The sequence below is a fragment of the Rana temporaria genome, chromosome 1 (genome assembly GCF_905171775.1).
Source record: "Rana temporaria chromosome 1, aRanTem1.1, whole genome shotgun sequence".
Taxonomy (NCBI): Eukaryota; Metazoa; Chordata; class Amphibia; order Anura; family Ranidae; genus Rana; species Rana temporaria.
Genome location: NC_053489.1, coordinates 76618842 through 76645398, shown reverse-complemented (window position 1 = coordinate 76645398; position 26557 = coordinate 76618842). Strand labels below are relative to the sequence as shown.

The 26557-nt window shown below is 45.4% G+C and overlaps 2 protein-coding genes across 2 annotated transcripts in view; both read right to left on the bottom strand.

Annotated features, from left to right (window-relative positions):
- LOC120928297 (granzyme A-like) overlaps nt 1–10666 on the bottom strand; it is a 40414-nt gene extending 29748 nt beyond the window's left edge. The window contains exons 1-2 of the mRNA XM_040339397.1: nt 10538–10666; nt 3993–4134 (exon numbers count right to left, since the gene is read on the bottom strand). Of these exons, the coding sequence (XP_040195331.1) occupies nt 3993–4134; nt 10538–10589 (194 nt within the window). The 5' untranslated portion in view covers nt 10590–10666. The remainder of the gene's footprint in view (nt 1–3992; nt 4135–10537) is intronic.
- Nucleotides 10667–20722: 10056 nt separating this feature from the next.
- LOC120928294 (granzyme A-like) overlaps nt 20723–26557 on the bottom strand; it is a 32501-nt gene continuing 26666 nt past the window's right edge. Inside the window, exon 5 of the mRNA XM_040339392.1 lies at nt 20723–21421. Coding sequence (XP_040195326.1) covers nt 21251–21421 — 171 coding nt within the window. The 3' untranslated portion in view covers nt 20723–21250. The remainder of the gene's footprint in view (nt 21422–26557) is intronic.

The following is a 26557-nucleotide window of genomic DNA, read 5'->3' as shown; positions in this document are numbered from 1 at the left end:
TACAACCCCTTTAACCAGGTGCTGATCCAGGTTTCTGGGTGGATCCCGACCATATGGTTGCGATCTTTCCCCAGCCTGGATCACCTCGGTGACGTCAGCTGAAAGCGGGTCATAGATGTTCAGAACAAACTGCACAAGCTTTGCATGTACTTCTCCTTTAAGATTAGCCACAGTTGGCAAAGTCTAGGGGAAAGGTTTGGGTTTGCTGCTACCATGGGTTTGGGGAGAATTCCCAGGATTTGCAAAGTCCAGTTGAGTTCACAGCAGCCATGTGGTCAGTGTGTGTTGGAACTGACAATTTTGTGTTTTTTTTTTAATTATTTCAGCATTGGTACATGTCCCTCGAGGCAGTGCATGTATTACCATGCCTTTTGTTTGATGATAGCTTGCCTGTTAGCACTACAAAAGGCTAAACCTGAATATTTGCCCTCCCCCATAAATTTCAATGTTTTTCACTGCAAAGGCCCTTCTGATCAAAAGAATTTGCTGTTTAGTATTAAGTCAATAGCAGTTTTTGCCTGAAGCTTCTTATTAAAGTTTTACAAAACCCAGGACCCTGCATTCACAATATCTGGACTCCCACAGTACACAGAACATGGAAATGCAATTATTTTTGTAAATTTAAACTGCTAAATACCTTTTCTCATCAGCAGTATATAGCAGTCTTGTGACTTTTATCAGCTCCTGCTTAAAGTGATTGTAAAGTAGGGTGACCAGACATCCCCGGATTAAGGACACTTAGGTGGATTCAGATAGAGTTAGGCTGGCGTATCACTAGATACGCCGACCTAACTCGGAATCTGCGCCGACCTAAGTTTAAGTGTATTCTCAAACTGAGATACACTTAAACCTATCTAAGATACGACGGCTTGCGCCGTCGTATCTTAGGGTGCAATATTTAGGCTGGCCGCTAGGTGGCACTTCCATTGCGCTCGGCGTAGAATATGTAAATCACTAGATACGCCTATTCACGAACGTACGTGCGCCCGTTGCAGTATAGATACGTCGTTTACGTAAGGCATTTTCAGGCGTAAAGTTATTCCATCAAATAGCTGGACTAGTAATGTTAAGTATGGCCGTCGTTCCCGCGTCGAAATTTTAAATGTTTGCGTAAGTCGTCCGTGAATAGGGCTGGGCGTAATTTACGTCAACGTCGAAACCAATACGTCCTTGCAGCGTACTTTGCCGCAACGCACACTGGGATATGTACACGGACGGCGCATGCGCCGCTCGTAAAAAACGTCAATCACGTCAGGTCACCCCCCATTACCATAAAACACGCCCCCTCAGCCTAATTTGAATTAGGCGCGCTTACACCGTCCGCATTTACGCTATGCCACCGTAACTTAGCAGGCAAGTACTTTGCGAATACAGTACTTGCCTAGCTAACTTACGGCGGCATAGTGTAAATACGATACACTACACTAGATGCGGCGGTCTATTTGAATCCAGCTAACTGTCCCTGAATGAAATCTGTCCCCGGTTTTGTCCCCGCTTTGCACGTCTGGTCACCATACTCTGGGTGTTGGTAAGCCGTCAATCGTGATCGACCCATTAACCATAGATGGCGGCGGCTGAAGCTGCTGAAATTACCCTTTTACATTAACCAGCAGGAGATTGGTTGCCGGGCAGTTCTAGCAACCAATCACCAACTTGTTAATGTAAAAAAGTTGACTCTGTCACATCCCGCCCTATCCACTACTGTGACTTCTCCCCTTCTCTGTTCTGGTATACACCGGTGTAAGGTAGGAAAATACTACCTACACACTGGTGTGAGAGGGAACACAGAGGACACTACAGTTGAGGGGAGGGGAGGGGTGTGTGTGTAGTGGACAGGGGACATAGCATGGGGGGCATAGACACTACAGTGGGGGGGGTTAAAGGGGACAGGGGACATTACATTGGGGGGCAAGTGACCCTACTGCTGGGTGGAGGGCAGTAGAGGACACTATAGTGCGGGGGTGTGATGTGAAGGACACTGCTATGGGGAGGCAGACAACACTATTATATGGGCGGGTCAGGTCCCTACTGTGGAAGGGGACACCATTGTGAGGGGAATAATGTAAAGGGGAGTGGAGGACACTAGTGGGAGTAGATGGGGTGCAGGACACTATTCTGTGTTTTTATTGGGCTCTTAATAGTTTTTTTTTTAAAGGGGGCAAGCGCTGGTGGATTATACAGACCAGGGATCTCCCACTAAGCTGTCTGTCAGACGAAGTCCCGCCTCCTGGGCCAGTGCCTATGATAGGCAGCACACTGGTGATGTCTTCCATAGGAGGCGGGACTTCGTCTGAGGACAGCGGCCACGCAAGGGTAAACATGAGATCCCCACTCTTTATAATCTATCTTCTCTCCTCTCCTCTAGGTAAGGCTGAGCTGCCGGGCGCTAAACAGGCTGAGCTGCCAGGCACTAAACAGGCTGAGCTGCCAGGCACTGAACACAGGCTGAGCTGCTGGACACTAAGCAGGCTGCATTTATGGGCACTGAACAGGCTGAGCTGCCGTGCACTGGACAGGCTGCATTTATGGGCACTGAACAGGCTGAGCTACTGTGCCATGAACAGGCTGTATTAATCGGCAGTGAACAGGCAGAGCTGTTGGGCACTGAACAGGATGCATTTATGGGCACTGAACAGGCTGAGCTGCTGGGCACTGAACAGGCTCGCTCCAGTAATCTAAGGTGCTATGACTTTATCAGGTTCCATGCAGGGACATGAGGATGTTGAGAGACAGTCCAGTCCACTGCTAGAGTGGAGGGGAGGGCTGCAAGGGATCCTTTTTGTTTTCCAGGGTTTAACATTAAGAAACAATTATGTAGCGCCTGTGTACTTTCAGTACAGGTGCTATGTTAAATTTAGAGGGGAGTGAGAGAGTTATTTTGCTCTCATTCATGATGATTTGTTAAATTGGGTTTCTGCCAGGCTGGGCTGTTCTGTGGTTTCATTCTGTGTTCCAAAGATACATTTCCATCTTTGGATAGCAGGTGGCGCCAGAAGGGTCCAGGCAGAGACGCCTTTCTCCAGCAGCCAATCAGAGGAGTGATTCCCTCGCGGGGCATGCAGGGGGAGGGTATTTCTTGGGCGGACGCCATTTTGGGGGGTCTTCGCCCGTTCCTGGTTCCAGGTGCGGCACCCATCTTTAGGGTGTGCGCACATCACGGGCCCCGGCGAGATGGCCTACCAGGCCGGGGCGCACGTGCTACGCGGAGTTCCTAACTCTGGGCCCTCATGGCCTGGAGCAACTAAAGCTGCAAAGGGGCCCCAGTGACTTACTGGGTCCCCACACTTCATGAGGAAGATCCCAAGACAGCTATGCTGTTCGGTGGGGAGTCGGTCTGAGGTGAGCCCGGAGGCAGGTGATCCAACAGGGCATAGACAATCCATCGGGGATCTGGGTGACCGGACACTGAGAAGTTGTATGCTGCAACTTGTCAGTCGGTGACCCCAACCTAAGAAATCTACCTGAGGGAGATTCAGGCAAATTATATTTACCGAGAGGATTCGCCCTATTTTCTTCATTCCTAAGTAGAGGGCCTGTGGCAGTGGTTCCACTCCTAATTCTAAATTACATTAGAGCCAAGTCGGTGGAAGAGACTTGTTTCTTCTCAGAAGTTCTAAGCGATACTCTGGCTGCCAGGTCGGTGTGAGAGGCCTGTCCAGGTACACTTTACCCACCCGGCTGGGGTGGCGACGTGAGTTAAAGTCCCATTGGAGGCAGGACTGCTTCCGTTATCTATAGGCCTGAATATGCAAATTCTCCTTTCACCAACCTTTCTCTGTCTACTTCGAGTTAACTGTTTGCCATGTTGGGCAAGAAATAAATGCACAGAAAACGACATCCTGCTGTTTGGACATTCCGTTACTGCTCATTATCCCTAGACACAACACAGAGGTAACATAATCATGCCGTCCCAATCTAATCAGCGGCTCCTGAGGGGGTAGCGCTAAATTATAACAGTTTTAATAAGTACAGAGCATCTGATATTTACTTACACTTCACAGTGAGCTGCAGTTAACACCCAGTCAGCTTTTATTAATGTCCCAGCACATTGCTCTCCATTTGTATCCAGTAGAGCCATATATGGTCTAGAGTGAGGAGCAGCTTCCCGTCCTCCAATGATGTGACTGCACTCACCTGTACAATAATAGGAACACATTATGAGGAAAATAAAAAACAATCAAAAACATTGTAAATAAATCTGTCAGAAACAGGGTCACCGTCTAAAACATGGTCAGCTCTACTGACCAACAGAGAGGCTCAGAAAGTGATAGGTAGGAAAAGGTCAAACCAGCAACCAGGCAAAGTAGAAAATATTTTGTACTTTTTGAGTCAGAAAAAAATATTAAATACTGTATCTGAATATTTTCTATGTTCATTTTCAGCTGTAGACTCCTTTTCAGATGTTTACCAGATTAGTAGACTTAGCTTCTTTGCTAAAATAAAGTCCATCATTTACAGAACTCAATAGCTCAAGCTAAACTTTCTCTCTTGCACATACTTCATGGTGTCATTCCCTTGGTACAGCCCTCCTGCACATACTACCCTATGTCATACCCTGAGCAGTTCTCTGTTGCACATTCTGCCTGCTGGCATACCCTCTGGGACCCTTTTCTACACAAACTGGCTGCTAACATTCTTTTTTTAGCATTGTTTGTTTTATCCCACACCTTCTCGTTGTGGAACTACCCCAGTAAGAATAATGATGCACATTGCAATGGTCATGGTAAGTTCTCCACAACAGCACTGCTGGTCAGCTCTAAATCTAAAGCGCCTTCTAAATGACTGCCTTACACATTTGATTCAACATTGTATTCCCTATCTACATGAAGTTGGTCAGTATTATATATATATATATATATATATATATATATATATATATATATATATATATATATATTGAAGCATCTAAAGCTTTGTTGGTACAGTTAGAGAGGTATACAGGGGTACAAACACAGTTTCTTTTGGACCTGTGTCAGTTCACGTTTACAAAAAAAATGTAACATTGAACTAACACTGAACAGCTTCCTGACTCTCCCAGTCCCAACTGCACTTACCTCCAGGGTTGCTGAGCTGTCAGCACCCCAGCATCACTCCAGTGGACTTTATGGGGGGTAAGTAAAGCAGGGAACAGGGAGGGAAGGGAAAGAGTGCCCAGTGTTAGTTCACCTTTACATTTTTTCTGTAAAAGTGAACTTTGGAAAATATTTGGAAAATATTTTTTTTAGCATTCAAACAGGATTGTTATTTACAGCTATGTGGAGCTGCGATGGGTTCAAATGCTGCTCTGCCTTACGCAAATGATTTATGACATAGCGAGGGAAAAAATAATTTGATCCCCTGCTGATTTTGCACATTTGCCCACTGACAAAGAAATGATGATCAGTCTATAATTTTAATGGTAGGTTTATTTTAACAGTGAGAGACAAAATAACAACAAAAAAATCCAGAAAAATGCATTACAAAAAAACTATAAATTGATTTGCATTTTCATGAGTGAAATAAGTATTTTACCCCTTCGCAAAACATGACTTGGTACTTGATGACAAAACCCTTGTTGGCAAACATGGCGGTCAGACGTTTTTTGTAGTTGGCCACCAGGTTTCCACATGTAGCGCCCTGCTCCTGATGATCAGGCACTATGTCAAATTTAAAGGGTGTCTGAGCCGATAGTTTGGCTCAGACTTTGTTAATTAAGGCTAAATCAGCCTTTGTTCCAGCTATGGCTGTGCTTGGAGGGATTTCCCTTTGTTTGACTGTGGGTGGCAATACCACCACAGGCCAATGTTGGAACTCAGGCAAGCCATGGTGTATTGGGTGTCTTTCCTCCGGAACAGCCCAGTGGGAGTGGTCTCCCCACTGGGCATGCTGAGGAAGGATACGTAATGGGCAGACGCCATTTTACAGGGCCCTTTTCCAACTCGTGGCCCTCCTGGTGCGAGGTATGTGTCGTGTGATTATTTAGCCTCGGGGCCATGCTGGCCCGAGGCTGCATTTCTGCCGGGAAGGCCCAATTATCCTGAATGGGGCCTACGCTTTGGAGGTGATCCTGTGCTGTCTGTCCTGCGGGAGGAAGCCACTCAATGGAGGAAGCCAGGGGAGGACCTGTCCCAGAAAGGACTGAGCGGAAGGCTGGTACATTGGAAGAGGCCTGGTAACCTTATTGAAGGATGCACCGTAACCTACAATACCTTACAGTGTGATGGGTTGGTGTAAAGGCTCTAGAACTGTAAGACTGTAACTGTAAGACAAAAACCTATGGCAGAGGATTCCGGAATCCCTCATCTGAACTTGTAACCAGTCTGTGGCAGAGACTCAGATTATTCTTGTGCGTGTATTATCCCAGCTGCTAGGCCAGGTGGGAGGGGCCTATCCGAGTGAGCAATACCCACGCGAGAGGAAGTGGTGAGTGTGACTTTGAAGTTTAGCAATTCCCTAGTGATCTGCTTTGTAAGCCTGAACCTTCCCCTGATCCTTCATCCCTCTACTTCTACAAGTGGTTTGAAAATAAAAGCGAAAGAAAAGGAGCTATAACTTGTGGACATTGAACTTTTTCAATGGTCACCAGTCATCTCTATGCCTCCCATCCGGCGCACGCCGATAATCTCTCCGGGCCCCCGATGGCACGGGAGAGCCCGGAGAAGCACCGGATGGCGGCGGGAGGGGGGGAATGTCCCCTCCCGCCGCCTATAAGAACGATCAAGCGGCGTAACCGCCGCTATGATAATTCTTATGGTGCGCAGAATCGCCGCTGGAACAAAATTATATCTGAATGATGCCTCTAGGTGCAGACATCATTCAGATATCACCGCACAAAGTACAGGACGTCATATGACGTCCACCCGGGATAAGAGATCCCCTTTTTGGACGTCATATGACGGCGTGCGCTTTGACGTGGTTAATGGATATTTTTGTTGTTATTCTGTATCTCACTGTCAGGCCCCATACACACGAGAGGATCCATCCGCTGAAAAATCTCAGCGGATCGGTTTCAGCGGATAGATCCCCTGGTGTGTACGTTCCAGCGGATATTTATCCGCGGATATTTCCGATTTCCAGCAGATAAAAATTTGTAGACATACTAACTAGGGCTGTGCGTTAAACGCGATATTAACGGCGTTAACGCAAACCCATGTTAACGCCGTCAATATTTTTATCGCGCGATTAACGCAGGAGCCCTCGGGGTGGACATGCAGAGTGTGCAGCGGCGCGGCGCGGCTTACCTTCTTGCTGGATTCACAGGCAAGTTACTCACCTTGTCCCTGGATCCAGCGATGCCACCCCGCTGTGTGATCGAGCGGGTCCTCCTTGCTTGGCGGGTCCTCCTTGCTTGGCGGGTCCTCCTCGCTCGGCGGGTCCTCCTCGCTCGATTTACAGTGCCTGTGTGCCGCCGAGCTCCGTTCCCTGCGACGTTACGACGCACGGGAGCGGAGAACGGCGCCAAATTTAAAAAAGTAAACAAACACAATACACACAGTATACTGTAATCTTATAGATTACAGTACTGTATGTAAAAAATACACACCCCCCTTGTCCCTAGTGGTCTGCCCAGTGCCCTACATGTTCTTTTATAAAATAAAAACTATTCTTTCTGCCTGAAAAACTGTAGATTGTCCAAAAGTGTCCCTTTATGTCAAAAATGGTTTTAGATCAGCTAGAAAACAGCGATAATAAATTATAATCACTTGCAGAATTGTGCGATATTTGTGGGGAAATTCGTCATAAATTAGAGCGATTAATCGTGAGTTAACTATGACATTAATGCGATTAATCGCGATTAAAAATTTTAATCGTTTGACAGCACTAATACTAACAAATCTATCTGCTGGAATCGGCTCCAGCGGATCGATCCGGTGGTCTGTACAGACTCACCGGATCGATCCGTCCGAACCCATCCCTCGCATGCGTCGTAATGATTCGACGCATGCGTGGATATCCTTATATGACAGCGTCGCGCACGTCGCCGCGTCATAATCGCGGCGACGGCGCGACACGTCACCGCGATGGGAATTCAGCGCGGATTTTGATCCGATGGTGTGTACACTCCATCGGATCAAAATCCTCAGAGGATTTATCCGCGGATACGGTCCGGCGATCAATCCTATCGTGTGTACCAGGCCTCAAAGTAAACCTACCATTAAAATTTATAGACTGATCATTCCTTTGTCAGTGGGCAAACATACAAAATCAGCAGGGGATCAAATGTTTTTTGACCTCACTATAGGTGGAGGAGAAATGTATTTATTCTCAATAATTAGTTCAAGAATATTGCCTGCAGTGGGGTCACTTCATAGACACATTGCCACATGGCATAAGAATGCGTTGTCCCTGGAGTGATTCCATAGTGAGCTAAATAATGGAGGTCTAAAGAGCGGCATACAGTATATACAGTTTTATATTTTTGGTTTTGGGGTTAATGCCACTTTAAGGCCACATTGCAAGGCATAAATATGCAGTTTGTGATAAAAGAATTTAAATACCATTAGTTAGACACTTGATAATGGCCATGCAGTTTTACAGTTAAAGTATTATAATGGCCATTGATCATTTTCCTAAAATAAAATGAGGTGGAGATAGGGAATGTGTATAAAAGGGGAAATAGATTAACCACTTGCTTACTGGGCACTTAAACCCCCTTCCTGCCCAGACCAATTTTTAGCTTTCAGTGCTCTCACACTTTGAATGACAATTGCGTGGTCCTACAATACTGTACCCATATGATTTTTTTTTCCCTCAAATAGATCTTTCATTTGGTGGTATGTTATCACTGCTGTGTTTTTTATTTTTTTGTTGAAAACAAAAACAAAAAAAGACCGCAAGTTAAAAAAAAAGTTTTATATTTTGATATAAAAATTTGCAAACAGGTACTTTTTCTCCTTCATTGATGTACGCTGATGAGCCTGCACTGATGGGATGCACTGATGGGCACTGGTAAGGCGACACTGATGGACACTGATAGGTGGCACTGGTGGGCATTGATAGGTGGCACTGAAGGGTATTCATAGGTGGCACTGATGAGTGGCAGTAATGGGCACTGATGGGTTGCAGTGATGGGCACTGGTAGGTGACACTGATAGGTGGAACTGATGAGGCACTGCTTGGCACCACTGGTGGGCACTGATTGGTAACACTGATATACACTGGTGGGCATTGATATGCACTGGTGGGCACAGATGAGGTGGCTGTGGCTCTTCCTCTTCGGGACCGATGTCACTTTCACAGAAACCGATCTTCTGTTTACATCACGTGATCATCTGTCATTGGCTGACAGCTGATCACGTGGTAAGGGGCCGGGATCGACTCCTTACTCTGATCTGTGATCAGCCGAGTCTCACTGACTTGCTGATCACAAAACGCCCAATGAGCGCTACGCACACCACACGGGGCGAGTAGGCAGCTCATGCATGGGAGGACATCTATTGACGCCCTCCCGGCAATGTAGGCCCGCGTTGTAGCCGTCATTCGGCTATAGCGTGGGCGTGAGGAGGTTAAATGGATACACCAACAAAATACTTTACAACCCTGGATTTCAATCTAAGTTTATTCTTGTAATTTGGATGAATATTGTGATTCATTTTGATATATTATATTATAAATGTTTTGGGTGATAATAATTGATGTCACTTATCTCCCTGCTATCGTCACCTCTGTGATAAAGAAGCAGAGATCAAGAAAATTGCCAGTGAGGTGCTTATATAGCAACTTATTAAATGCATTAAATATAAAAAAATCAGACAAGTGTCATTTAGTAATAATAGATAACTCGTCACTTGTAGAAAGCCACATGTGTCATAAAAAATAACCTCAAATTTAGGTAGATGTTTTACAAAGTAGAAACATTATTTGCTAAACTTACAAAGCAAACATAAGTCTGATTTATTCTAATTTCTCTTTCATAGGTAACTTACCCTTACTACTGTACATAAACCACATCTGAGCTTTAGAAAACCTGAGTGAAAATTGATCTTTTATTGTTTTGGCCAATTGTTTTGTTAAAGGGGTTATAAAGGATTGTGTTTTTTCACCTTAATGCATCCTATGCATTAAGGTGAAAAAACACCTGGCAATTATGGCCCCGCAGCCCCCCCCCCCCGTTTTACTTACATGAGCCCATTCACCTGTTGTGCGCGTATCCGGCGTCCTCTTCTCCACAGAGTCTGGGTGTTGATTGGCTAGATTGGATAGATTGATAGCAGCGCAGCCATTGGCTTGGGGGGCAAGTGATACAGTTGGCGGCTATAGCCGCCGGCTGTATCACGGGAGGATGCCCGCAAGCTAATTGCCTTGGGGGAGCGCTTCCCATGAAGGGGACCCCAGAAGACGAGGATCGGGGCCACTCTGTGCAAAACGAACTGCACAGTGGAGGTAAGTAAGGTATGTTTGTTATTTAAAAAAAAAAAAATACAACCCTTTAACTGTTCCTAATATAATTGTATATTCATTGATGTTATTTTATAAAATGTCTGTATTACCTTGTATATGTATTCTATCTTTATCTTCTTAATAAAAAAAGATATTGTAACTCATAGGTCAAACTTACCATTTGGAAGCAGTAGGGAAGCTAACAAACATGCAGAAATCCAACAGAGCATCTTCTTTTTGTTGTTTCTAAACAGCAAAGCTAGCAACTGGAGTTTTCATCATAGTTATATACACTTTGGGCAGATACCATCTTGTTTGCAGTTTCCTTTTTCTACATATACCAACCAAATCATTATCTTCGCTTCTCCCAAGACCTCCTGCTCTCTAGTTCCCTTGTCACTTCCTCCAATGCACGCCTCCACAACTTCTCTAGAGCCTCTACCACCCTATTGAATTCCCTACCTCGATCTGTCCAAGTATCTCCTACTGTCCACTTTTTGGCGATCCCTGAAAACCTATATTACCTCCACTTAACAACTTTACTTTTATTTTCTCCATCAGCTTCATCCCCACAGTTTCATCCCCCTTTGTATCACTTGACCCTTCCTTTTAGATTGTAAGCTCTAATGAGCAGGGCCCTCTGATTCCTCCTTTATTGAATTGTATTGTAACTGTATTGTCTGCCTCATGTTGTAAAGCACTGTGCAAACTGTTGCTGCTATATAAATCTTGTATAATAATAATAATAGGCACCTAACAAGGTAGTGTATTAAAGGACAACACACCTCACTCAAATCATGTCTACAGTCACTGACCATCTCCTGTGTCATGTCTGCAGTCTCTGACCTTCTCCTCTATCATGTCTGCAGTCTCTGACCATCTCTTGTATCATGTCGGCAGTCTCTGACCATCTCTTGTCTTTTATCATGTCTGAACACTGTGAGGGGGAATCTGGAGAGGAAGCAAAAGTCGCAGTGCTGCCGGGATAGGAATTCCAGGAGGAGTCAGATGTGTGTGTGGACTGTGGAGAGGAGATTATATGATAACATCGAAGCCACCAACCTGGAGCCGCTTCAGAAGACGTGTTACGAAACGTGCGTAAAGCGGTTACACGCACACCCACACACACTTCCGGGTTGATCAGCTGGGACGCTAGTGGAGCGCACGCCGTTCCTCAGCTGTTGCTGACAGACGACCGGACAGCAAGTGTTGTGCTGGGAAGTCTGCTACCCAGCAGACAGTAGTTTTTATCTGTTTTACTCTGAACACAGCCTTGGCTAGTGTTCCTATTTGTTTTTATTTATTTATTTTGTATTTTTCTGCTACTTTTTGCACGCCACACTACAGTGGTCAGTGCTAATAAACAACCGCTTTTAAAAAACATACCACACTATGCGAGCTTGTCTCCCCTTTTTTCCCTGGAGGAACTTGGATCTTTAAAGGCACCTCTACTGCCCGTATGAGAGAACCAGCTCGGGGAGTCTAAGGACGGGAGAGCCGTGCTGAGGAGCAGCTGCAGTACATAAATTCATGCACTTTACCCCTGCAGGGGTGAGTGTCTCTGGTGAGTGGGGACACAGGAGGGGGAGCACCGGAATCACTGCGTTACCACCTGGTTTACTGTGATCACCTACCAAGTCAAGGCACACTTTTTTAATGGACTGATGCTGCCACCTTATTAATTGCACTGCCTTTGAATGGACAAATTGTTATGGTGTTATCCAATTGATTGCATATGGACATCGGCTTTATTTATTGGATACATTTAATTTGAATTGTGCATCTAGATATCTTATTAAGGTTGGGTTCACCTGGACCCCTTCTATTTTTCACTTTATTTGCATTTATTACCACATTATTTATTATTCTACTACTTCACGACCCAGGGGGTCATTTAGGTAGAGGTTTTCATTTAAACCTATTTATTTATTTATTTTTATTTTAAGGTGACATCCATCATTTATTTTTTTCACATTGGATTCTCTTTATATCTTGTGAGGGGTTTGTTGCCCCCCTTATTTTAGGCACCTCCTGCACATATTTGGTTAACACTTTATATCAATATCTTTGGTTTACACAGCAATCAAGTTTGATCAATACCCCCTGGTCCGTCACTTACAGGGAGTGTATAGACAGCGCCACCACCCCCATACTCATTTTTATTTATACCAACCTGGAGTCGTCTGACTGAGCCCTGCACAGTGCACCTGAGAGGAGGTCAGTGACAGCGCCGCCAGGCCAGTCTGAAGTCACTGATGTAAGGGGGGAGTGAATACAATAATTTAAGGGGGCGTTGATATAAAGGTTCTCCCTTGTATTGGTACCCCCCCCCTTACCTTAGTGTATTCACTCTGCGGATGGTGGTTTCTGGTCACCAGAGCCCCCCCCCCACATCAGAGTTCCTGGCATTCCCCTTTACATCAGATTCTGCAGGATTCTCCCTTACAGTGCAAGGGGAAACTCTGTGGCAGACCCTACTGTAAAGGGGAACTCTGATGTAAATGCTTCAGACCCTAATGTAAGCGGGAACTGGCGTATCCATGTGTACAATCCCTATGCCATGTATGACTGATAATTAACACATTGCTGATGATCGATCATAGATGTCCTAATATCCTTTAACCGCTTCCCATCTTCCCATTGCCTACAGACAGCAGACGGGAAGCAGCGATGATGCGGGATAACGTACATGTACAATAACACAACCTGTGCCATAATTACCTTTACATTTATTAAATGGTTTACAGCAGAAGTGTAACTAGAACCTTCTCAGGGCCCCTGGTGCAAGAAACCATGATGGGCCCCCTTTCTATCTGAGCCCTGGGTTTGCAATTTTGGGAGAGTGTCAATGGACATCCTCCCAAAACCGTGTGTCCCACATGCCCCCTGGGATGTGCATCCAGCTCAATCACCATGGCCCTTTACCATGTGATCAGCTGATCACATGTAAACAGACTTGCCGGTTATCCACAGCCCTTTCCTCCCACGCTGTGTCTGTGTTAGCAAAGGACTGCCGTTAACTGTCAAGAATGTCAGTAAATTGTTTACATTGATAATCAGTGCCCCAATCATCAGTGCCATCTATCAGTGCTCATCAATGCTGCCTATCAGTGCCCATCAATTATAACTACAAATGTTACCTATCAGTGAGTGAGTGAGTGAGTGAGAAACTTATATAGCGCAACACATGCAAACTGAATCGCCTCTGGACGCTTGGTATCCATTCCCTGGGCCCTCAGAAGAGATGGGTCTTGATCTTTCTCCTGAAGGCTAGGTGGTTTACCTCCAATCGGATGTTGGTTGGTAGAGCGTTCCATAGTCTGGGTCCTTGGACCGCAAATCTTCGTTCTCCTTTGGACTTGTATCTGGCTTTGGGTATCTGGAGTAGATTTTGGTTGGTGGATTGCAGAATGCGATTGGTGTTGTGAGCTTTTAGTTTCTCGCATAGATATTGGGGGGTGTTTCCCAGAATACACTTATGCGTTAGACAGAGTGCTTTGAAAGTGATTCTGTCTTTTACGGGCAACCAATGAAGGGATCTCAACAAAGGTGAGATTGATTCCCATGTTTTTTTCCCAGTTACAAGTCGAGCGGCCGTATTTTGAACGACTTGCAGACGAGTGATTTGGTATTTTGGGAGTCCAAGATAGAAGGCATTTGCACCACGACTACTATGTCTTTTTTTGGGATAAAGGGGGTGAGTCTGCATAGTAGGCGCAGCAGATGGTGCGATCCGCTGACTACTGACAGTATTTGTGCATCCATTGTCATGTGGGTGTCGAAGATGACTCAGAGACTTTTGACTTTGGTGCTAGGGGTGATGGATTGACCCAGAATGGGCGGGGGCGTCCATGTTGTTGCGGGATGAATCTTCCGATTGGCCTGAAACAGGAGAAGTTCTGTTTTTGAGCCATTGAGTTTAAGGTAACTCTTTGGCCCGGTACACACGGGCAAACATGTACGATGAAACCGGTCCGTCGGACCGTTTTCACCGTACATGTCTGCCAGAGGGCATCTGTACGATGGCTGTACTAACCATCGTACAGAAGTCCGCGTGTAAACAATACGCAGGGCGTGTCCGCGTCGTCGCTGCGACGATGACGCGGCGATGTGGGCGGGCCTGCCATTTAAAGGCTTCCACGCATGCGTCAAAGTCATTCGACGCATGCGAGGGACGGCGGGCGCTCGGACATGTACGGTAGGTCTGTACTGACGACCGTACATGTCCGAGCGGGCAGGATTCCAGCGGACGGTTTTAAAACACGTCCAGGAATATTTGTCTGCTGGGAAAAGGCCCGACGGGCAAATGTTTGCTGGAATTCGGCCCGCTCGCGCCTACACACGACCGAACATGTATGCTGAAACTGGTCCGCGGACCAGTTTCAGCATACATGTTTGGTCGTGTGTACGGGGCCTTAGTCATCCACTTTTCTATCAAAGTAAGGCATTTCTCTAATCCGAGATAATGATCCTTTTTGTTGCAGATGCGAAAATAAAGTTGTGTGTCGTCTGCATAAGAGTGGTAAAGTAACTTCTGGTTGCTGATAATTTCAAAAAGAGGGCGAAGATAGATATTGAAAAGGACAGGTGACAGAGGGGATCCCTGGGGGACTCTGCGTGACACCGTGCGTTTTTCAGAAGTGAAAGGGCCCAATTTCACTATTTGTGATCGGTTTTCCAAGAAGGAGGAGAACCACGATAAATCACATTACGCAACTCCGGCTACTTCGACTAGCCATGTCAGCAATAATTCGTGGTCTACCGTATCAAAAGCTGCGCTTAGGTCCAGCAGTACTAGAAGACAAGATTCTCCTTCGTCTGCGGCCTCTAGAGCGTCATCCCATATTTTGAGCAGTGCTGTTTCTGTCCCGTGACCCGGACTGAAACCGGACTGGAATGGGTCAAGTAATTTATGGGTGTCTAAATGATGTTGTAGCTGTTGTACAACTTCTTTCTCCATTACCTTGGAGAAGACATTCAGGCCTGTTATGGGGCGACGGTGGTTAGGGTCTTTGGGGTCGAGGGTGTTTTTTTTTTTAATTGGTTTGATTATACCTTGTTACAGCAAGGATGGGACAACGCCCTCCTTGAATGACTGGTTTATGAGCTGCATGATAGCTGGAGCCAAAATATCGGCACATTCTTTTAGCAGTTTGGTGGGGATGATATCATTGGGCGCTGTGCTATTTCGCAGAGTCCTGGTGATATTTTTAGTGGCATCGATGGAAATGGGTTTTAGAGTGAAGTTAGGTGATTGTGACGGAATTAAGTGGGTATTAGGTTTGTGATTTAAGGGGGGGTAGATGGAGGTTGTATTTTGCTGAATACTTTCACGGATTCTTTCAATTTTGTTGATGAAATAATCCGATAATTCGTTGCAAAATTCTTGTGAATCAGAATTAGGGGCTTCTAGACAGACTGGGTTCATGGTCTTGGTAACTAGATTGAAGAGTTCACGGGGGCAGTTTAGGGCATTGGTGATAATATTGGAAAAATTATTTATTTTGGCAATAAAGATTTCTTTATGGAATTTTTTGGTTATTATCTTATAAATGGTGTGGTTTTCCTCTGAAGAGCTTATTTTCCAGGCTGCTTCAGCTCTTCTGCGCTCTTGCTTTAGCAACGACAGCTGGTCGTTAAACCAGCTGGAGTTGTTTTTCCGGATGCACGTTGTGCGTTTTGGCACTACTAAGTCGGCTGACTGTAGCAGAGCCTTGTTTATAGCATCAAGAGTTTCTGTGGCTGTTTGATGTAGTTGGATTGTTTTTATTTTGTTCCCTAATGTAGTTTTGAAGAGTTCGGAGTGGAGCTTCTTCTGAGATCTAGTCCAGTGTGTTGTCACCGGTTTTACCGTTTTTTTTGCGGGGGCATTTATGTTGATTGTGAATTTAATGGCATGGTGATCAGTCCATGGTTGCGGCTCATTTTCCAGAATATTGATTTCCAGATCTTGTCTGAAAATGATATCGAGCGTGTGACCTGAAGCATGTGTGGGCCGACATACTAGTTGCTGCAGACCTAATCCTTCCAAGTGGTCAATGCAGGCGTCAGCGACGGGGTCCTGTGAGGAGTTGGCCCAGAGGTTAAAATCCCCGAGCAGCTGGATGTGGTTTGGTGTTTAGGGTATAGGTGGAGATGAACTCCGTCAATGACATGAGCAGGTGCATTTTTGGACCCGGTGGTCTATAGCACAGGAGTATGTGAACAGTGTCCTGGGGATTTCTTTGCAGTTGGAGAGTGAGGGTTTCCAGAAATGGAAGTGAGTACTGAAGGCCTGGTTTAGTGACCAAGAGGTGAGTCTTGTGGATCACCGCCAGGCCTCCTCCTCTTTGCCCCACTCTGTTTTCTGTTAGAATGCGATAATTCTCTGGCACCAATTCTCCTAGAATGGTGTTACAGTCGGCTGTGAGCCAGCTTTCTGTGATAAAAAGGCAGTCTAAATCGTTTTGTAGAATGAAATCATGGATTTCTTGTCGGTGTTTTACTACCGACCTTGTATTGACCAAAGCGCATGATATGTGCTTAGGCTGGGGTAAATGCGTGTAATTTTTGACTGTCGATCGTCGATTGATTCTTAACAGTTGCTCATTCCTTAGAGCTTTTTTGGTGACGGCTGGTAATATTGAGGCGAATGGCTTTAGACCCCAAATGATTTCTGCAGAGTATCTCAGATTAGACATAATCGCAGAAAAACGCCGGGGAAAGTGATAATTGATCGGGGATTTATTCAATGATGATGGGAAGGGCGATTTCCAAATCGCAAATCACTCAGCAAATCTTCCTCCCCGACTAGGCCCGAGCCGGGAGCTGTGCAGCTGGGTGAGGCACAATTGTAGGGAGGAGGGGGCTCTGGGCACCAAGGGGTGATGGTAGAGATACTCCAGGGGCAGGGGTGGTTTAGTGAAGTTTGAGGGGGTTTGTGAGGAGCAAGCGCGGCGCACTGCGGTCGCCGCGGAATTGTTCAGGCCGAGGTGGGATTGAGGAATGGAGGCAGCGGGGATGCCCAATCGCGGCTAGGAGTGTGGGGGATGGAAGATCTATCCGTTATCCCCTTTGTTGGGCCACAGCCGCGGCTTATCCTGAAAAGGACGGTCGCGAATTAGCCCAAGGGGAGGTGGATAGGCTGGCTGGACTACCTAACCTTCCTCTGGCAGCAGGTGCTTCAAACCTCACTGCAAGCAGAACAGAGGGCAAATGACAATTGATTCCTCCTGGTGATGCTACGAGTGAGAGCAGACTCGTGCAGTAGTGGGTGTTCCTTCCTGCTACTTCCAGTGCTCATTAATGCCGCCTATTAGTGCATATCAATTCTGCCTATCAGCACCACCTACCAGTGCTTATTGATGCTGCCTAACAGCGTCCATCAGTGCCATTATCAGTACTCTTCAATGCTGCCCATCAGTGCCGATCAATACTGCCTGAGTTCTGCCTATCAGTGTTCCTCAGTGCAGCCTATGAGTTCTGCCTATCAGTGCTCATCAATGCCCACCAGTGCCACCTAGCAGTGCTCATCAATGCCACCTATCAGTGCACATTAGTGCCTCCTATCAGTGATCATCAATACGGCCTATCAGTGGCAATATTTACCTATTTACCCTTTTTACGTTGTTTGTCACCTATTTGCACAATATTTATTTGACCTCATTAGCAGCGCCACACCCACTCCTATTATTTGCTTTATAATAACGTACCTGTACCTCACCCCACATCGGCGGCTCCTGCACGGCAAACAAAGTGTGCCCCCGGTAGTCCTGGCGATCCGCATGTCACTCGGATACAGCGGATCACAATACCGCTGTGTCCGGATAATTACATGGTGTTTTACCATGTGATTACTGTGTCAATGGATCACAATGGAAGGTAAAAGTAAAGATCGGTTCTCTCGGCTCTCAGTGTAAAAACAGAGAGAATCGATGCTGCAGCCTGTAAGTGTACAACGGACTGTCAGGCTGCCAATACACTCACAGACTGCAATGCCATCCACCCTTGTGTCTCTTCTTGGATGCACATTAAAAATATGTGAGCCTGGATCTTTTTTTTTTTTGTTAGTGGCTATGCTACTGGCATATGTTTTATATGCAGAACCAGGCAAATACAGTAGCGTATAGCAAAGTTCTCAAGTGTATCTATTTCGTTGGAAGTAAGGTAAACACAAGTAAAACATTTTTAATTAATTTAAATAAATGTCTTCAACTGTGATGTGCTCCAGTCGGAAATTTTGCCAGTTCTATTTAACTTTTGTCTACAAAAAACCCCACTAATTAGTAGATAGCAGAGGTGTGCTGTTTTTGGCTGGCTAATGCTGGAAGTTCAAATCTTGCATATAATCGAACTGTACATAATCCAGAGACTTTACCCAGTGATACTTATAAATACCCCACAGATCTGTACATTGCAACTACCAATCTTATCTCAGCAATCCATCTTGCACATCTTGCAACAGTAACACTTTCACAATTATCATGGTTGAATCATTTATAACTGTAAAGTGTACACTAAAAATAATTAGAAAAAATGAGGAACAGAATGTCTATGATAGAATTTGGGTTATTGATATTATCTGTATACCTTTTCTGCAAAGCATTATACAGTAGGGTTTACAGTGAATATATATAGCATCATAAACAGTGTAAAAGGGTATAAAGGACCTGCTTGTTACATCTTATTCACATACACATTAATGCACTGCGATAATGTATGCTAAATGTGGTGCGCTGCAGTGCCATTCATTATGAATGGTACCCCTATGTACTTTTGCAATCCACCTGTGCTGCAGTGCACTATACTAGCCAATCTATGCATTAAGGTGAAAAAACATCTGATGATGCCGGCCCCCCAAGCCCCCGTTTTACTTACTTACCTGACCCGTCGAAAGTGGTAAGAAAGCTGCCGCTCCAGGTGAGCTCACTAGAGTAATTAATGTCCACTCAGAAGCAGATGGGTGCTGGCAATGCACTGGATGTGCAAAAAACGACAAGGATATGGACAGCCGCACTCCAGTAACTTGAAAAAGACGTGCCCTATATTGGGTACAGGAAAACATACACTACAGGTATCAGCACACAGTGGGATAAACAGCTGACGCGTTTCGCATTGAGTGTCAATGCTTAAAGCGGTGGTTCACCCTAAAATCCACTTTCTGTCACTAGATCCAGCATACTGCTGACATCTGCAGTATGCTGGATTTTTTTTTCTTTTTTTTGTACTTATCGTTTTATCCGTATGTCTGCTCCGGCTCGAGCGGGGAATCCGTTGGGGAATGGGCGTTCCTAAGTAAAGCGCAGTTGATTGACGGGCTTGGATAGCACGTCACACCTTCCGGAAATAGCCGACGTGACTCTCGGCTGCTTACGGCGCTATACGGCGCCTGCGCCTGCCGTGTAGAGCTGACTGCGCAGGCGCCGTAAATTGCAGAGAGTCACGTCGGCTATTTCCGGAAGGTGTGACGCGCTATCCAAGCCCGTCAATCAACTGCGCTTTACTTAGGAACGCCTATACCCGGAAGGATACGCCGCTCGGAGCCGGAGCACACATATGGATAAAACGATAAGTACAAAAAAATTAAAAATAAATCCAGCATACTGCAGATGTCAGCAGTATGCTGGATCTAGTGACAGAAAGTGGATTTTAGGGTGAACCACCGCTTTAATCAAAGCTATTCCTGTAGTGTATTTTATCCTGTACCCAATAAAGGGCATGTCTTTTTCAAGTTACTGGAGTGCGGCTGTCCATATCCTTGTCGTTTTTTGCATGACCCGTCGAAAGTCCCACGCTCGGTCCCGAGATCCTCTTCTTCCCTCAGCCTGGCCGCTGATTGGCTAGAGCGGATGGATATAGAGCAGCGCAGCCATTGGCTGGCGCTGCTGTCAATCACATCCAGTGACGCGGCACGCCGAGGGGCGGGGCCGAGTGATGCAGTGAGCGGCTATGGCCGCTCGCTGTATCACGGGAGCACGCCCGCAAGGACTCATCACCATGCGAGCTCTCTCGCATGAATGTGGTGAGTTCTTGTGGTGAGGACCAGAGACAGCTGCCGAGGGACCCCAGAAGACCAGGATCGGGGCCACTCTGTGCAAAACGAACTGCACAGTGGAGGTAAGAATAACATGTTTGTTATTTTAAAGACATTTTTTTTTTCCTTTAGTAACCCTTTAAAGGAGTTGTAAAGGCAGAAGGTTTTTTAACTAAATTATTCTATGTATTAAGATAAAAAAAAACTGTGTGTAGCAGCCACCCTAATTACTTACCTGAGCCCCTTCTCTCTGCAGCGATGTAAGCTTGCTATATTGTTTAGCTATGCAAGTTGCTTTTTTAGCTTAGTAAATAGGCAGGTTATTAGGAAAACAATAAAAAAAGAGCATGATTATGAGGTAAAACTTTATTGTTAAGCCAGCATGAGAATTGGTTGCTTTGATTAAATGGACACATTTCTCTCCACCTGTTTTAGTTACACCTGAGTACATCTAATATCACTAGCAGTAATTGTAAATGAAAAAGCTCCCCAGGGGCAGAGATACAACGTAAAGTCAATAAAATGTCAACATTCCACAAATTACAAACAAACCAAGTACAGAGTCATACAAAATAACCAACAGATGAAACAACAAAAATAACTATAATTTGTGTTCATAGTATAAAGAGTCATCTTGGGTATGTGGTAGGATTAGGATGATAGAAAGAATTATGCATCTGCTGTTTGCTAATATGTAATAATTAGGAACTCTGAATGCTAGAAATCCCTATTTCAAATTAAGGAGATTTAGAGAATTTTGAAAATAGAAAATATTGGAAAAGGGGTATTATATTATAGTAAGCAGAGAGGAAAAATGCTATGGGGACGGAGTTCAGGGAAGAGGAACTAGCAGTATTTTTAGATATAAAAGCACAAGGGCTAGTTAATAGTATTTGTTTTCTTATTTATTTCCTTTTTAATCCATTTGATATAGTCTTTGGTGAGGAATGTGTAGACACCTGGTAGTTCAGGGTTCGCACATGGTTTTGGACCAAAAGAAACAATTCCCCGAAACATTTTCTTGCATATTAAAGGTCCTCCAGAATCACCCTGAAATATATAAAACAAAATAATATCAACAAAAACTACTAGACTAGGAAGACACGATGACCAGTGGCTACACAGAGCCAGATCATCCACAAGGCAACTTAGGCAGGAGCATAGATAGGTAGATTCAGAAAGAGTTAGGCCGGCTTATCTACAGATAAGCCAACCTAACTCTGAATCTGCACGACCTATGTTTAAGTGTATTCTCTAACAGAGATACACTTAAACATATCTAAGATAGGACGGCTTGCGCCGTCCTATCTTAGATTGCAATGTTTTGGCTGACCGCTAGGTGGCGCTTCCATTGCGGCCGGCGTAGATTATGTAAATGAGCTTGTACGCCGATTCACGAACGTACGCGCGGCCGCCGCAGTCGAATTACGTCGTTTCCGTAAGAGATAGGCTGCCTAAAGTTAGAGCTATGCTCTAGTGGACTAGTAATGTTAAGTATGGCCGCCGTTCCCGCCGCGAAATTTCGAAATTTTTACATCGTTTGCGTAAGTCGTCCGCGAATCGGGATTTACATCGTTTACGTCCACGTCGAAATCAATAGGCCCGTACAGCGTACTTAGCCGCAATGCGCACTGGGAAATGTAGTCGGCCAGCGCATGTGCAGTGTAAAAAAAGTCAAAAACGTGAGGTCAAGCCTCATTACCATGATACACGCCCCCTCCAAGTCATTTGAATTAGGCGCCCTTACGCCCGCTCGTTTGAGGCTACGCCGCCGTAGATTAGCAGGTAAGTAGATTGAAAATCACTACTAGCCTAGTTAATTTACGGCGGTGTAGCCTAAACAGGCTAGGCTAGGCCGCCCTAAAGTTAATCCAATCTCTATTAATCTACCTAAGAGCCTGGTGGATGTGTAGGGGCCCAGCTACAACCTTCATGTTCCTGCAGTAAACCAAGGAAATAGCACTGTTGATCCAAGCCGTGAACTTGCCTTAGGGTTGCCACCTGTCCAGGATTCACCCAGACAGTTAAGGTTTTGACTGGGCTGTGGGCTAGTCACACACAATTCTGTTGCTGTCCAGGATTCACCTGGACAGTTCAGGTTTGGAATCATGTGTCCAGGTTTCAGTCTGCCTGAAACCCGGACACCTTATTAAAACTGGGCTGTGGGCTAGTCACACACAAATCTGTTGTTGTTCGGGAGCTGCGGTTGTCTGGGGGCAGGTTTGCATACCTCCCAACTTTTTGGAGATAGGAATGAGGGACACCTATTAGCAAAAGTATGTAGACATAGGACACACCCCATGCCATGCCCCTGCCACGCCCTCTTAAAGGAGAATTACACAGAAAAATGATTGGTTAAATCCACACATATGCTTTTTTTACCACTACTATTCCTTTATATTGGCTTTTCAAATTTACAAATGCAGCAATTTAGAAACTGGATGAAAGGTTTAGCACTGGGAAACACCTTTTGAAAGATAAAAAGTGCATTTTATATACAAATATGTAGATCAGACCAAAAAGAGGGACAGAGGGACTTTGTTCTAAATCAGGGACAGTCCCTCGAAATCAGAGACAATTGGGAGCTATGGGTTCGCCATCACTGGGGGGCCGGACAATGATGTCAGCAAGAGTAGTTTGGCCACACCCAGTGTTTGCCATAGCGCACATAGTTGGGGCACCTAAAGTTGTCCTGGGTCTTTTATAATCCTGTAGGGTATACTACAGAAACAAATGTGCCCGGCGCCACTAAAGTGTTTGGGTTTGGGTTGAAGAAAAGGTGGCAAACCTACTGCCACTTCACAAGAGACAATACACTTGTAAGCACTTGGGGCCTAATCCACAGCCAGCGGGTGTAACTTAAATATTCGGATTTAAGTTACACCGCCGGAAAGTTTCTACCTAAGTGCCCGATCCACAAAGCACTTACCTAGAAATTTTCTGCGGTGTAACTTAAATCCGTCCGGCGGAAGGCGTTCCAAATTTAATGGGGCGAGTCCCATTTAAATTAGGCGCGCATGCTCCCTACGTCATTTTCCCGACGTGCTTTGCACGGTTTTTGAGAATCGCGACGGGCGTAAAAAAAAAAATGAGTTGCGGCGGGAAAAAAAAAAATGTTAAAAAAAAAAAGACAGCGACGCGGGATAGAAGGGTCTACTTTTACAAGGTGTAAACAGTTTAGGCCTTGTAAAAGCAGCCCTAATATTGCGACGGCAAACTAATACTTACGGAGAAAAAACGAAGCTTAAAAGCTTTGTGGATCTCCGTAAGTGCTAATTTGCATACCCGAAACGGCATTTCGACGAGAAATGCCCCCAGCGGCGGATGCGGTACTGCATCCTAAGATCCGACAGTGTAAGTCCCTTACACACGTCGGATCTTCTGCCTATCTATGTGAAACTGATTCTGTGGATCAGTTCCATAGATAGAAACAGGGATACGACGGCGTATCAGTAGATACGCAGGCGTATCCCTTTTGTGGATTACCCCCTTGGTGCCTATTGCAAACCTTATCACTGTCAATCAAAGGAATATGGAATATGGAAGGGGGAAGGGGGTGGAGAAAAGCTCTACCTTGTCTAGGGACCCAATCTGCCTTAATCAGTCTCTGAGTATAAATCTGCCCATACTCAGTGTTTTTTTATTCAGCCAGTGGGCTGAATGGAAAAAAAATGATCAGATTCCTCCATTCACACAAATGAGGTGTATGGAGGAATCCCCACTACTGGGACATTGTATTCTGACTGCTGCTGGGCTAAATTTTGTTCAGTGTATGACCAGTTTAAGTGACTGAACTATTACATTTATTTTAGATTTGTACCTTTATTTACTATAAATTATATTTGGAACTTCAGATATGAGAATTCATCCATGGCAAATGTCAGTGGAATGACTATTCCAGGCAAGAGCAATCCATGAACTGTAAATGATGAGATCAGGCAAGACTTTTCCCTACTGTAAGTGTAGCACTACCCCCGCAGGAGCTGCTGGTTTATGTTTGGGTGGCACGTTACTTCTATTCTCGCTGTCCAGGGTGAAAGGAGAGTCCAAGGAATTTCAATGTCCACACACAATGTACCTCTTTCTCTTTGGGTTTATTTTGGAGAACTTCGGTAGAAAAGAGGAGTAAGGGGTGGAAGGGTAGGTACGTTCAGGTGCATAGTAACAAAGTAAGAAAACACTCCTGTTTCCAGCAAACAGTTCTTGTCGCCACTCTAGCCAGAGTGGGTATTGCTCACCTGGATAGGTCCCTCTCACTGGCCTAGCAGCTGGAATGGCACACGGTAAATGGTAAAGTACAGTCTCTGCCACAGACCTTCCTTTCTCAGTGAGATGTTTTGGTCCGGAATCCTCTGCCACAGGATTCAGCACCCGGATCTCTTTAGCTTTTCTCACTAGAACCTTTAGACCCGACAGGCGACACTGTCAAGCCTCTCAGTGTACAGTGCATCCTTAAATGAAGCTTTCAGGCCTTCTCTTAAGGTACCAGCCTCTTGCATGGTCCTTACTAGGATAGGTCCTCCCCTGGTCTCCTTCATCCAGTGGCTTCCAGGATGGACAGCACAGGATCACCTCTGCGGTACAGGCCCCAGACAGACAACTGGGCCCAGCGAACAAAGCCGCAGCCAGGTCGGCTCGGCTGCGCAAGATCACATAATATTATGTCATCTCGCGAATCAGCCAATAGGGGCGTGTGCGCGCCGCCGGAGGAGTGCGCGCACGCCCCTGGTCCCAATCACTGCCGGGGACCCGCGATCGCTCGTCACAGAGCGGGAAGGGGGAGCTGTGTGTGTAAACACACAGCTCCCGGTCCTGTCAGGGGGAGAAATGCCTGATTGTCTGTTCATACCCCTTCATTTCCCCTAGTCAGTCCACCCCCCTTCAGTTAGACACACACAGGGAACATACTTAACCCCTTCCCCGCCCCCTAGTGTTAACCCCTTCCCTGCCAATTGTAATTAATGCATTTTTATAGCACTGATCGCAATAAAAATGCCAATGGTCCCAAAAATGTGTCAAAAGTGTCCAAAGTGTTCGCCATAAGGTCGCAGTACCGATTAAAAATCGCTGATCGCCGCCATTACTAGTAAAAAAATAATATTAATAAAAATGCCATAAAACTATGTCCTATTTTGTAGACGCTATAACTTATGTGCAAACCAATCAATAAACGCTTATTGCGATTTATTTTTTTTGCGAAAAATATGCAGAAGAATATGTATCGGCCTAAACTGAGGAAAAAAATATTTTTTTTATATATTTTTGGGGATATTTATTACAGCAAAAGGTAAAAAATATAATCTTTCTAAATTTCTAAAGGAAAAAAAGTAATTTAAAACTACTCTACGGCTATAATGAATTTTCCGGGTCCCTGCAATACAGATCAAAGTCATTGAAAAAAAAATGTGTGGGGTCCCCCTAAATTCCATTACCAGGCCCTTCAGGTCTGGTATGGATATTAATGTGAACCATGCACCAAATAAAAAAAATGGCGTGGGGTTCCCCCAAAAAAAATCCATACCAGACCCTTATCCAAGCACACAACCTGGCAGACCGCAGGAAAAGAGGGGGAACGAGAGAGCCCCCCTCCTGAACCATATCAGGCCACATGCCCTCGACATGGGGAGGATGTCACCATGTTGATGGGGACAAGGGCCTTATCCCTACAACCCTTGCCCGGCGGTTGTGGGGGTCTGCGGGCAGGGGGGTTAATGGAATCTGGAAGCCCCCTTTAACAAATGGGAACTCCAGATCCCGCCCCCCTATGTGAATTGGTAACGGGGTAAAAAAAAGTGTCAAAATGTTAAAAAAACAAACACACCAAGTTGGAACAAGTCCTTTAAAAAAAAAAAAAAAAAAAATCCAGCGCCGTTACCAATTCACATAGGGGGCGGTATCTGGGGGTCCCCATGTTGAGGGCATGTGGCCTGGTACAGTTCAGAAGGGGGGGCGCTCTCTTGTCCCCCCTCTTTTCCTTCGGCCTGCAAGGTTGCGTGTTTGGATAAGGGTCTGGTATTGATTTTTAGGGGGAACCCCACGCCATTTTTTTTACATTTGGCGCAGGGTTCTCCTTAATATCCATACCAGACCTGAACAGCCTGGTAATGGAATTCGGGGGGCCCCCCACGCATTTTTGTTTTTATCTTTAATTGACTTTCAATAACTTTTATCTGTATTGCCGGGACC